At 31.9% G+C, this 14,768-nt stretch overlaps 1 protein-coding gene across 1 annotated transcript in view; it reads right to left on the reverse strand.

The window, feature by feature from the left end:
- The window catches only part of LOC136984876 (complement C3-like), a gene marked incomplete at its 3' end in the record, with an annotated part of 129,500 nt that overhangs the window by 50,492 nt on the left and 64,240 nt on the right, over nt 1-14,768 (reverse strand). The window contains 3 exon segments of the mRNA XM_067282017.1: nt 9,744-9,845; nt 11,982-12,081; nt 14,421-14,630. Of these exon segments, the coding sequence (XP_067138118.1) occupies nt 9,744-9,845; nt 11,982-12,081; nt 14,421-14,630 (412 nt within the window).

Consider the following 14,768-nt stretch of genomic DNA (forward strand, 5'->3'; position numbering starts at 1 on the left):
ATATGATTTTTTATTTATCCTGTTTGAAAACTATGATCCACTAATATTATATAATGGAATAAAAGAAATATTCAACTGTCACATTGGTTAACCGACCATGTTCTAGTCGGCAAATTCAAATGTCCGCTAGTGATGTGGCGCTACAATATTTGGCTGTCTTGGCTACTTTAATATTATTTTTGTTAAATATTTGCATGTTTTAGCTGGCAACACTAGCTTGACCATGAAAGGGAGGCTAGTATTTAAACCAGGCTTAATTTTCTATTTTTTCTTTATTCTTGTATTTATTTTGTGCAAAATAAAAAAATAATTTTTAACAATACAATAGCGACAATTATTATTTAAAAAAAATTTTATTAGGCTTAACATCGATGAAAATTCAATGCAAAGTAGGTTAATAGCGATATACTAATTACATGGGATATACTAATAAACTATACTAATAATGTATTTTTTCATACTTTTTGGTTATCCATTTTTTCAGTTATCCGACCAACCCCAGTCCCCAATTGAGTCGGATAATCGATGCTCTACTGTAATACATTCATTAACATAAAAGTTATGGACTGAGAAGGAAGTACAGTAGAGAGTCGTTTATCCGAATCAATTGGGGACTGGGATTGTTCGGATAACCGATTATGTACGAAAAAATATATTAACCTGTCCGATGTTCAAATTTTTCTCCGTTGCGTGTTGCTTCGTGTTGAATTTTCGTCGATTTTAAGCCTAATGAAAATTTTTATAATAATAATCAAGGCTATTGTATCGTTAAAAATTATTTCTTTATTTTGTACAAACAAAATAAATATATTGAAAAATATAAAACATAAAAATTATACTTTAGAAGTAAATCTAGTATCAAAAAAGTTTGATTCAGCATGACACAGTCTGACTGGAAAGTGTTCGGATAAACGACTCTCTACTGTATTTAAATTGAAAAAAACTTTATGGCAATGTAAGAGCAATGTTCACAAGTAATTACAATATCATAAAAGAGAGTCAATTTCTTGTGGAACAATAGTATAATTTAAAGGAAACTTTAGTACCATGTAGAACTTTTTCTTTCTTGGATATATGCAACAGTTTAATTGACTATAGAGGCATACAGACACCTATGCTGTTCTTGCAATAAATGTTGCAACTGCCACTCCAGATCCCTCAAACTCATAGATAGCCAAAACTGGTGTCCCTTCTGCTGAAAAGGCAACAATGTAACAAATTCATTCCTGAGAAATTCTAGTTGTGTGCAATGGAACATTATATTGCTAGTAAATGGCTGTTTTTAGCACTGCAATGAAAGGCATCATATGAAGGTGCAGGATTTCCTGAATATACTGCTGTGCCATCAATGTCTTTTATATCACTACTAGGGTTGACTGACTATCATACAAGATAATACAGTAATGAATAGTGATAAAGATTTCCGCTTAATTTAAATATGGTCCAATAGACAAATCAATATCTTGTTGTTTAATTGAAATTATTTTCCACAAAAATGACAAACTGTAGGTGTAAAATTTATATCTATAAAATAAAACAAAGTGGACTTATTAAAACATTTTATTAACATTTCATTAATAAAATGTTCAGAATACATTAGGAAAATTAGCAAACCTTGGATGACTGATAAAATTCTAAATATGATGGAGAATAGGAAAAGTTTGAAAAATAAATCAGGATATAAAAATTTAACAAGACCTATAAAAAGAGAGTGTAGAAAGGCTAAAGAAGAGTGGCTTAACAAAAAATGTGAAGAAATTGAAAGTTTGGATAAAGAAAATAAAATAAAAACTCCATGAAAAAATCAGAGAAGTAACTTTTAAAAAACAGAATTTTCAAGCACAAGGCATATGATATAGAAATGGGAGAATAATCTTGTAGACAGAAAAAATAATGAAAAGGTGGTATGAATATAGAAAGGAATGATTCCAAGGTGACAGGGAAGAGATTGAATCTCCCAGGGAGTTAGAAGGCCCACCAATACTCAAGTGAGAAGTTGTAAAAGTCATTGATAAACTTAAACCCAGTAAGGCTGCTGGCCCAGACAATATAGAGCCAGAATGGATCAAAGCTCTAGATGATGGAGGCATTAAAGCCCTAGCTAAGTTATGCAAAGACATCTATGAGCTGGGATACCTTCCTGAAGACTTCAAACAGTCTATATTTGTTCCAATACCCAAAAAACCAAAAGCAAATAGGTGTGAGGATTTTAGAATCATAAGCCTAATTAGTCATTTGGTAAAGGTTTTAACTTATATCTTGTTAATTAGAAACAAAAGAAGATGGAATGAAGGCATAAGTGAAACACAAAGTGGTTTCCAAGAGAATAAAGTAACAAAAGAAGGTATTTTTTATTTTTAATCTGAAAACTATTATTGAAAGATATAAGGAAAAACAGAAAAATATTTATCTATGTTTTATAGACTATACAAAGGCATTTGATAACGTGAAACATGATTACCTTATTAAATGTCTAATAGAAAATGGTATGATGGAAAGGATGTCAGATTACTTATCAATTTATACTGGGAACAGAGAGCTGCAATAAGGACTGGCAAAGGATTTTCGCAAAGCTTCCCAATACAAAAAGGAGTAAGGCAGAGTTGTGTACTGTCTCTTATTTTGTTCAATCTTTATACAGAAAGAATTTTCAATCAGGTCAAAGATCTAAAAAAAGATCTAATCTGCCTCATAGGGGGCAGAAATTTCAATAATCTTAGGTATGCTGATGACACTGTGCTATTAGCAGAAAATGAATGGGATCTAATGATGCTGATAGAGGAAATATCAAAATTGAGCAATCAATTCGGACTAACACTGAACTGCAAAAAGACCAAAACTATGGTCATTTCCAATGAGAAACTCCAAAAGTAAATATTAAAATCAGAAACAGTAAACTGGAGTAGGTCAAAAGTTATGTCTATCTGGGACATATCATTACAGATGATAGAAGAAATGATAAGGAAATTGGAAGAGTTGTAATTGCAAGGACTGCATTTACAAACATGAAACAAGTGTTGACATCAAGGGAGATTAGTAAACTCTTGTTTGTATACTAATCTCCCTTGATGTCAACACTTGTTGGCAAAGTGTTATGTTTGGTCGACCCTGCTTTATGGAGCAGAGAATTGGACAACGAATGCAAATAATGAAAAGAAATTAAAGGCATTTGAAATGTGGATAATTTGAAGAATGCTGAGAGTTCCTTGGAGGGCAAGAAGAAAAAATGAATATATCCTGGCAACTGCAAATCAGAAAAGAACCTTACTAGTAGTAGTAAGGAAAAAAAAGTGTGTCATCTGGGGCATGTACTGCGACACCAAAGTCTACAAAAACTATTACTGGAGAGAATGATTGAAGAGCAAAGAAATAGGGGTAGGCCAAGAATGAACTGGTTCAACAACATCAGGAATTGGACATACTTAACATATGAAAAGTGCTCAAGAGAAGCACAAGATAATCATGGTGGTGTGAAATGGTCATCAACCTCCTGACAGGAGAAGACATTTAAAGAAGAAGAATGGAATATTTTCATTCTAAAGTTGTAATACAAAAATTGGTTGAATGATTCACATCTTATGCTATATTTAAGTTTTACTGTAATTTTAAACTATTAAATGTTTATTAACTAAATATAATCGATTACAGAATATAAAATACAGTATACAACTAAGTATACTTATTAGGATATTAAGTATGACATAATTGAAGTTTGCATTTCTGCAGAGCATTCTTCTTCACTGTCAGTGTGTAACTATATGCGAGTGGGTCTCCGTGCAACGTTCTAAAAAGAGCCCCCATTAGGCTTTCTGCAATTTTTCACAACACAGTCTAGCATACATACAATTATAAAGTAAACAGTAATTTATTCTTTTTTAAAATACTAAACTACATTATTACATTTTTTTTTTAATTTATATGCCTTTGTGTCCTTATCTTAATAATTTAAACTTGAATCGTCAACAGTCTGTATTTATCACCTGTGGTGATAAATACAGACTTTGTTTACTTAATTTGCAGAACCAGTAGTCTAGTATAATAAGTCCTAATAATAGATATGTCCTAGTTGATAATTCAAGTTTAAATTATACATTATTACACTGTAAGACTACAAAATATTTTAGAAGAATATTTAAAGAACAGTAATGAATAAAGAAGAAATTCAAATTTGCACAAAGTTCATATCCTCTAAGGTTCATTCTCTTATTATTATTATTGTGTTGGGTTAAGTGAGATATACTCGGTTAACACCGGTGGCTGTGTACTATGCCGGACCAAAGTCAAGACATAGTAACCAAAACAGAAATTAAAGAAGTGTATCAGTGTGTGTGTCTGTATTCAGGAATTTTCTCACAATATGACATGTATTCAATATAGTGGCCTTCTGTAGTGTGATGTATGTGTTTCTATTCAATTATAATGTGCCCAGGCTTTTGTGTAGTGTGTGTGGTATGACGCCTGTAGAAGAGAGAACAACAGGTAAAATAAGCACCCTATCCATCCTCCACAGATGCCTTATTTCCTGGCCGAGTTCTGTGTACTTGCTAATTTTTTCAGTGCATGCGTTTTGTATATTGTGAGTGTTTGGAATGGATATGTCTATAATGTATGTGATTTTATTGTGTTTGTCAATGAGTGTGATGTCTGGTCTGTTGTGGTAAATTGTTTTATCTGTGATTATGGCTCTGTCGTAGTACATTTTGTGCGTGTTGTTTTCCAATACTGTCTGTGGAATGTATTTGTAATATGGTTCGTGGATGTCTACTAATTTGTGTTTCCTTGCAAGCTCTTGGTGTATTATATTTGCTACTTGATTATGTCTGTGTAAATAATCTGTTTGTGCCAAGAGCTTGCAACCAGAGGTGATGTGTTGTATAGTTTCTGGCATGATGTGACATTTTCTGCATGTGTCATTTGTGAGTGTTGCATCTTTGAGTATGTGTTTTCTGTAGTTTTTAGTGTTTATGACCTGATCCTGTATGGCAATCATGAATCCTTCCGTCTCCCCAAAGAGGCATCCCCGAGCTAACCAGCTGTTTGATGCAGTTTTGTCAACAAAATCATGGGCCAGATCATAAGGATGCCTGCCATGGAGTGCCTTTCGAGCCCACGATTGCTTAATGGTGTCTATGCTTTTTATATGTTGTGTTGTGTCCATATGATGTGAGTGTAAGTTTAATGGTGTGTTATTCGAGTCTGCTAGAGTTACTGCTTTATGTAATTGTGATATTTCTTGTTTTTTGTAGAAAAACTCTCGCAGTGACTGTATTTGTTTGTAGTGAAGGTTAACTATGTCAATCAGGCCACGTCCGCCATCTTTACGTGGAAGGGTTAATCTTTCTGTGGCGGATTTAGGATGATGTTGTTCATGCTTAGTAAGTGTTGTTCTTGTTTTCCTTTGGAGTTGCTCAAGATCTGTGTGAGTCCAATGTATAACTCCAAAAGAATATGTGAGTACTGGGATGACATATGTGTTTATTGCTTTAACTGTGTGTTTTGCATTTAACTGTGTTCTGAGAATAGCATTTAACTTACTTTGGTATTCTTTAATTAATCTTTGCTTTATTTGTGCATGTTCTGTTAGTTTGGCCTGTTGGAATCCTAAATACTTGTAGAACTCGCCCTCTTCCATGGATTCAATAATGTCTCCATTTCCAAGTGCAAAATCTTCTTTCTTCAGGATTCCTTTTTCTATGTGAAGTGTTTTGCATTTATCTAGGCCAAATTCCATTTGTATGTCCTTGGTGTATGAATGTGTGATTTGTAGGAGTTGATGAAGTTGTTTTTGTGTGGATGCATAAAGTTTTATGTCATCCATGTACATGAGATGTGACAGTGTATACTGTGTTGTTTTTTCATGCCTGATATTGTAGCCATATTGTGTGTTGTTTAACATGTTGGATAATGGATTCAAGGCTAGGCAGAACCAGAGAGGACTCAAGGAATCTCCTTGAAAAATTCCTCGCCTAATAAAGATTTGGTTTGTTTGTATGGAAGTGTTATGAACCCTGAGATGTAGTGTTGTTCTCCAGTGCTGCATAGTGTTTTGAAAGAATGCAATGAGTGATGGATGTATTTTGTACATGTGTAGAATATGTAGCAGCCAACTGTGTGGAACACTGTCGAATGCTTTTCTGTAGTCTATATATGCCATGTGTATGTTTCTGTGTTGTTTGTGTGCTTGCCGTAGAATGACTGAATCTATGAGTAACTGTTCTTTGCATCCCTTGTGATTTCTACGGCAACCTTTTTGTTGTTCTGTTAGAATGTCGTGTTCTTCAACATGTTTGTATATTTTGTTTGCAATACAGGATGTCAATAATTTGTAGAGTGTTGGAAGACATGTAATTGGTCTGTATTGTGTGGGGTCTGTGGTATTGTTGTTTTTAGGTTTCATGTAGGTGATGCCCTGAGTAAGAAAATTTGGCATGTCTTGTGGATTGATGATGATGTGTGTTAGGTGTTTAGCTAGTTCCTGGTGCAGTGATGTAAACTTTTTGTACCAGAAATTGTGAATGTTGTCTACACCAGGTGTCTTCCAGTTGTGTGTTCTGTTAACAGTGTATTGGAAATCACGTATGCTTATTTCAACACAGGGCATAGTTGGTATGTTGTGTAAGTTTTTGTTCTCCTCCTCGATCCAGCCTGCTTCAGCATTGTGCGTGACAGCACTGGACCAAAGAGAAGACCAATATGTTGTGAGTTCTTCTTCTGTTGGTGTGCCACTGTGCTGTGTATCAGTGTTTGCTTTGTTATTAATTTGTCTGTAAAAGAGTTTTTCATTGTTTGTAAATAATTTATTTTGTTGTTTTCGTAGTGTACATGTTTTGTATTGTTTGAGTCTACGTGCTTTGGCAGCAAGTTTTTGTTTTAGTGTATCAATGTATTCTGTAATGTGTGTGTTGTGATGTTCATGTTTTGTGTGTGTTTTTATTTTCTTGAAAATGTTTTTGAGCTGTTTCCTTAATTTGGGTGTTATGTTGTTTTTAGTGTATTGTGTCAGCCTGCCTAATTGCTGTCTAATGTCATTTATTTGTGTTTCTATTCTTCTCTGCCAGGCAGGCTTGTGATAGAATTGTGTTTTCTGTGTATTTGTCTGTGATTGTACTTTCAGTCCATGGTGTGTCACTACTGTGACTGCCCCAGCATAAACTAATGTATGAATGTCTGCGAGTGTAGAAATTGAATGAATGTAGTGTGGTAGTAAGTGAGTGTTTACATAATTTAGTGTTTTTCCTACTTCCTTCGACGTGTTGATTTTTGGTATTCGTGGTCTTTGTGTGGGATCTGTGCCTGTATATTTAGTGAGTGTTTCCTGAAATATAAGTGAGAGCGTATTAACTAAATCCATGTCTATGTTATCAGTGATGGATGAGGAAGTGTCTGTAGTATCATTAGTGCTAATTGTTGTATGTGTGTTATTATCAATGCTTGTTACTGGATTATCCTGACAGGTTACATGATCTTCATTAATGTTAGATGTTTCTGTCTGTTGATGTATTTGATCAGCAACCTGTTGTTTGATAAGTTCAAGTGTTGTTTGTAGAATAAGGTTGTTGTGTATAATTGTTCTTTTTTGATCAACAACCCTTTGTTCGGTGACAGTGAGATGAGGATACTGTTGTGTGAATCTATGGTATAGTTGTTGTCTGTATGCTGTCATGTTTGTTTCGAGTTTTGTGATCGTGTAGTAAGTACGGATGATAAACTCATTCATTTCTACCATCCATTTCATCCGTTGGCGTGGTTTTCCAGCCTTTGTGGTCTGTGGATGCATTGCCACAGAAACACCAAGGCTGGGTTGGTTCCTCACATCTGTTGAGGGCATTGCAGTAGCCATGCTTGGGCCGGTGCTGCTTTCGCCACCGGTAACCAGGGGAGACTGTGGCCTATTTTTCGAACGTGAGCCTCTGCCTAACTCACGAACGCGGACCTTGTTAACCCGGGCGACGTCCGAGCCGGTATCACATTTGGATCTGGTTACTACCATAATACGTATCTCCACAGAATGTGGGTGTGTGGTCACTCTTAGCTTCATTTCTCCCCATAGACCTTACTGGCATGGGTGTCCCTACCAGGAGCTTGTGCTCCAGCCTGCATTGCCCTATGGATCAGTAAAATTACTGGGCTCTCCCACCATGACCAGGTGGTGACCATGGGAGAGGAGTTATTATTATTATTATGTGGAGGATGCTATAGTCTGAATTAATGCCATACATAATCACCTTCTGCTACAACAATCAGTGAAAATGCACATTCTTTCTGTTAAAATTATTCAAACTAAGCACTAGCATAGTTCTCTTCCTCATTCAAGCATTCTGTTCCAAACATTAATCAATCACATAACATCAGGGATATAATTCTCTTACATAATAAAACAACTATGTTGGTAGTGTAAGAAACCAAAGGGTTCCTAGCTGTATTGCACCTTGTGTGGTTGCACAAGTTGCACAAGTTGCACAAATGATAGTTATGCCATTGGTCACAATTGTTTTTATAACATTGAAGGAGTCATTTATATCTTTTTTGCACAGTCCTTTGTTCAGTAAATTTCAATACTTCACATTCAAGTAATGATGGCCTAATTATTTCATTTACTAGATAATGTTCATGTGCTTGTAAAGTATCATCTATGTCAGAGGTGGACAAAAAGTCCATCTCTGATATAGATGATGCTTTACAAGTCAGTCACGTGATTGACCAGTTCATTGATGCATCATTTTTGGTCAATCACGAAAATGTGGTCTGTTAAGACACAATGTGAAAAATATGTCGTAATTTTAATAGACATATTAAGTCCATATTTTTCTTGGAGATATATTTCAACTATATATATAAATAACATCACTAGACCTGATCGCTATAAAGCTAGACTCCAACCAATGCTGAATTCTATCAGGCTAGATATGGCTAATTACTAAATAAATTATGCAATCAATTTGGCACTAGAGGGAGACATTAGGCGCCATCTCTTAATAACTTTAATAATTATAATTTTTAATTAATTAATTTAAATAATTTAGAACTGTATGGTGGATACAAAGAAATGCTTTTTGTGTCAATGATTATTGCTAGATTGTAATTTTAGTAATTATTTTATTGTGCCCTAAGCAATTTCAGTTAAGTGCAAAATGAGTGAGCCAAAGAGGAGCAAAATTTGTGATTTGTGAGGCAAAAAAATTTTATTTCTTTGCTTTACAAATCATAAATTTTGTCAAATGGTATCATTTAATTTATGTTTTAGTATTTTTACATAAAAGAAATAATCTGAAATGTTAATTAACATGCAATAAATAAATATAACTATGTTTTGCAGCATAATTTTCTTAGAGTGGATTATTAAGCTTTTATAGAAGAATAAAGATGTGAGTAGATCATTGATGCTTTTAACTCAAGGAAAATTCATCATACCCCACTATAAGTTGGCCAGGCCTGATCTATGTTAATGGTGATATGTGATGATAAAATTTGATCTAACCACAATTGTTTGTCATGTAGGTCTTTTTTCCATTACAGTTTTATTTTTACTCTTTTACCTAGAAAACCATTCTTGTTTTAAATTATTTTTCATTATAGAGTAATTAATTATACAGTTATAAAAGCCATATTCAAATACTAGACCAACTAAGTGTACTTATCTTTTCATTATAAAGACTTTAAATCTTTGACTATATTTATAAAATAGCAAAAGCTTTTTAATAATACTGTTAATCATTTTTGATCAAAAAAATTTCAATACTTACCAATTGCAGAAACTACACAGGATTCAGTTCCAGGTACATATTTTTCACTAGGGAGAAGTTTTATTGCAGTTACTTGAAGTTTCTGAGAATCGTCTATTGTATCTATATGAAAATTACATATAAATTTTAACAAAATAATCTTTGTAAGTAATGTAAAATATAAAATAAAAAGTTGTTTATTTGCTAAAAACAAAATTTGTTTTCATGTATAAGTCTCTCTTTGTAATAGTATTTTTGTAATTAAAACTTCTATGAAAATCATGTTCTGTAAAAAAGCATATTGACTTTATACATAACATATAAATCAATTCTATCAATCTTCCTTTGTAAGAGTTTTTGACATAGTTAAAATAGTTAATCATTTTCTTTTTTGGTTTGTTTGTCAGATATGCAGGGCATCTGAGAAAGATCTATATTATTATAAAATTTCATTTGAAAAGAAATAAAGTGATCCATTGATGAATGCAGTTTGTAATAAAGGAAAAGTTAACTGAAAAAAGTTTTTATGGTGTCTAACAGATGGTGCTAGTGGCTTATACAATTCAAAATGATGACAACACAGGAAAAAGCATAATATGTATTGTGGTTAGCTGAATAACTGAAAAACCACCCCTAATTGTGCAAAGAAAGTGTCAAATGAAGTACAGAAAGACATCACCAACTGACTACTCAGTTTATGGCTTGTATACAGAAATGTAAAGACACAGGAAGATTTCAACACTCAAAACATTACAATCATCCATTGACATTGGATGAAAATGTGCAACAGGTTAGAGAAGTGTTTTATAGGAGTCTGAGGAAATTAGTGAGAAATGCTTCATAAGAACTTAATTAACCAAGTTTTTACTGCTTACAATGTGCTATACAAATGGTCATGGCAGTTAGTCTACAAAATACAGATATGTCAAGCTTTGAAATCAAATGATCTGCCATGGAGATTTGAATTTGCATGCACTTTGTTAAGCAGGATCGAAACAGAGGACCTTAATAGTATTTGCTTTAGTGATGAAGCAACATTCCATGTTTCAGGAAAGGATAATTGCCATAATGTTAGAATATGGGGCTTTGAAAACCCATGCAAGCAATGTGGTAGAGTATGAACAAGATTTTCCCAAGGTTAATGTTTGGTGTGACATTAACCTTGAGGTTATCATGACCCCATCTTTGGTCCTTTCTTCTTCACAGAGAACACAGTTAATGGGGATATCTATTATGATCTTCTACAGTACTATGTCATACCGCAACTGGAACACATACAGCCAACTGTATTGTTTCAACAGGACAAATTTTTTTGTTTTATTGTTTTGAAAGAAAGGATAACACTTGCACTCTCCAATGTTATGTGGGAAATGCTAAAGAACCCCTGGCAGGAAAACAGTTATCAACTGGACATTCTTAATACAACTAGAGAAAAACATGTCAAGGTTCATTGAATATATGCAAAACTACTTCAGCTTTTGTATTAATTTTTGCAATAAAAACACTTTTTGAGGTAATGTTTCTTTTATCACAAACCACATTTTGAGAGACCACTTCATTTTTTTTTAAATGAAATTCTAAAATGTACAGCTTTCTCAGATACCCTGTATTTCACATGATTTCTATTAAAACTACCTTTAAATTTTGTTTTTTATATTGTCCATTTAGACCTTGTTTATAAATACAACTTGTTTTACTGGCGTAGTTTTAAAAGTCTTATAAACAAGGTCTATGTGGACAATATAAAAAACAAAATTGAAATAGTAAGGACATGAGGCACAAAGAATTACCTTTAAATTTTTTTACTTGTAAGTTTTTGTTTTATTTCTGTCAAGAACTCATAAGAAAAATCTATGTAGTCACTCATATGAACTAAACAAATGAAATGTAATCTCATTTTATAATTGGCAAATGAACACATAATATAAACTATTAATCAAAAAGTCAAGCCAGATTTATTATTAAGCTATATTTTGGCTAATTAGATATACAAATGCTATGAAATTTGGACAAAGATAGGCATTAAGTTGCCATCTTGTAAAAAATTTAATAATTAGAATTATGTAGTTTAGAATATTCTGAAAGAAAAGATCAGTCTGGAGGAGATTCAAGCCTACAACTTCTGCTTACTGTGCAGATTCATTGCCAGTTACACTACTGTCCTGATAGTGTAATCTGGTAGACCTCAGTCTGATCTCACTTCCAGACTAAATTGAAAAGCATTTCAATTTATTGTTTAATACTTCATATATATAATACCTTTATAGGTCTCAGTTTCAACATTTCTTCGTTTTCTTCTTTGTTGATTAGTAGGATCTAAAATGATCACAACATCTTCTTCTTTGACAACACCTTCAGCCTAAGTGTCATTTAAAAATACAATAAATAAGATCATATAATCAAAACATGTTTCAAAATTAGTTCTTATTTAGAATCAAATTTTAAATGATTCATTGTATTATACTTTTATTAAAAATAATTTTATGCCAATTTTTAACAAAGTAATTTAATAGCTAATTTATAATCCAGTGTAATTCAATGAATCATTATCATACAGGAATCTCCAATGTTTATCTAAGAAAGTCAATGTGAGCTGTAAAACACAAAGTTTGGGAGTCAGGAACAAATAAGGTTAAGATTGTCTTTATTTTTGACTAATGATGGACATAAATCAATGTGGAATTTGCAATTGCTTTTTTGAAAGAATGTCGACAAATTTTTTGGCACCAACATTAAAGTTGCCTTTAGATATCCATTGGACAGTAATCTTAAATATTTTTATTTTATATATTCCATTTTTGGAAAGGTTGTTTGCAAAGCTGTTTGGAAACAAAAGTAGAAAATATCCTCTGTAAAAACTTCTTAACACTTTAAAATTCTCTTCTGGCAGAGATCTGTAAAACTATAACGTTTACATTTAGTAACTATGGACTGCGTGCCTGCTAGAAAAAACACAAAATGCAGAAATTAAGCATATAATCATAGTTTTTAATGTGATGCTGACAGTTTTCATAGTTTTAGAATAAAAACTCATTCGTTTTACCTGACGTTCATTGTTTTTTAATGTGCCTTCTAGAGAGGGATGTATAACCTCATTTAAACTGGTATGCCAATTTTTACCATATGGAAATATCTGATTTCATGGTCTCCCTTGGATAGACCGACATGCCAGACAATCCACAAAAGTACAGTATTAATAGTAGTGAAAAAATAGCCCGATACATTATGGGAATCATTTGGCTTTGATTAATAACATCAGGTTTTGAGATATTTATATGTACATCAATAAGCCTATTGATTTTTAACCGAATCTCCATAACTCAAAGCTTTTTAACTCAAAGCCAGAATTTTTTTCTCCCAACTAATTTGAGTTAATCAGATCTCCCTGCACATTCAAAAGAGATGGCATTTTGTACTATGTCTTGAGTTAACACCTTGCATGTTAAACATAATCCATATCAGGAAATTTATGAAGAATTAAATAGAGATTTAAAAAAAACCAAGCTTTTATAACAAGTTTTACTAAGATAAGAACATCAACATGTTCAGTAAAGTAATGAGAAAAATCAAGATGAAAGAAGAAAGAACTGTTTGTTTATCGACAAAGAAACTACAGAATAAAATTTCATTTTCACTAAATTTATATTATACTGTAGTGCTCCGCTACTATATTATTTAGTTTCTGTAAATTTCGTTTTTTTTTTCTTTTTTTTTGTATCGGGGTTTGTTCACTTTATATTTGTTACTCTGTATTTATTGATTAATAGAAAAATGGAACCTTGAAATCTATTGCTTCATTTCCTTATGAAACATTTCTGAATTATATGAAATCATCTATCAATAAAATTTTATGCCAGTATTATCATGTAAATTAAAGATTAAGCACGTAACAATAATCATTCATTACTCTGCTAATCATTTTAAGGTTTGGTAAAATTATCTCAAAAAAAAAAGAATCTTGGAGAAAAAATTTATAACTTACTAAAATATTTTTGTAAACTTTTCAAAAGGTATTTACAAAATTAAGAACCCTACAGCCTTTTTTCAAGAAATCAATTTACCTTAAATTCTCCTCCCTAAGATCTTTTTGATTCTTCACAACTCATAATACAAACAGTTGAATTGCAATATACTTTTTATATGATATAACAATTTAACTATTGTCTTTATCATAAATTCTTATTCATGTATAATAAAAAATTATTAATTTTGTAACTTATGTTATGGATTATACAAAATCAAATTCGTTTTACTAATATTTTCTGAATTTCAAATAATTTTAGCATGTTTTTGTTGACCAACTTCAAATAAAATATATTTTTGTAAATTTTTTCTATATAAATAGAAAAAAGTTTCTGATGGTTTTGTTTTTAGACTTAATTTTTTATACAAATATATTTGATTTAAAGTTCGTCATCAAAAACATGCAAAATTATATGAAATTCAGACAATATTATTAAAACAAGTCTGAATTTGATTTTGTATAATCCATAACAAAACTTACAATTCGTTATTGCAAAAAAGTAAACAAAAACAATACAAGAGAAGAAATATTTAAAAAAATAAATTATATATAGGCTACATTTAAAATAATTGTTAATGAAGGTGGCACTTCTTGCCTATGGCTTTACATATATAATCAATTAATAAAGAATGAAATAATGTTTAATATTTAAGTAAACATGACATTGCACCTACCACAACATTTAATTCTTTAATAATAACATCTGAACCAACAGGACTCAAAGCCACCATATGAATAGGAAATTTCTGATCTTTTAAAGGAACAACAGGAAAACCAACATTTCCTGCTGAATTACCTTCAACCCAAATTTTTTTACGTTCACTTTTCTCTCCTGCTTGCACTCCCGTACAAAGATTTTCAACACCGTACATATAGACAGTAACCTATAATAAAATTATATGTAAATATTTATTAAAAATAAACTTTTAGTTATTACATAGTTTAATTTTGATTTTTTTCTTTCATGTTTAATGTTAAAAATTCATCATAATACATTCCAAAAACTGCAATACAAAATAATA

The sequence above is a fragment of the Centruroides vittatus genome, unplaced genomic scaffold (genome assembly GCF_030686945.1).
Source record: "Centruroides vittatus isolate TY-2023 unplaced genomic scaffold, ASM3068694v2 contig_936, whole genome shotgun sequence".
In the NCBI taxonomy this organism is placed as follows: Eukaryota; Metazoa; Arthropoda; class Arachnida; order Scorpiones; family Buthidae; genus Centruroides; species Centruroides vittatus.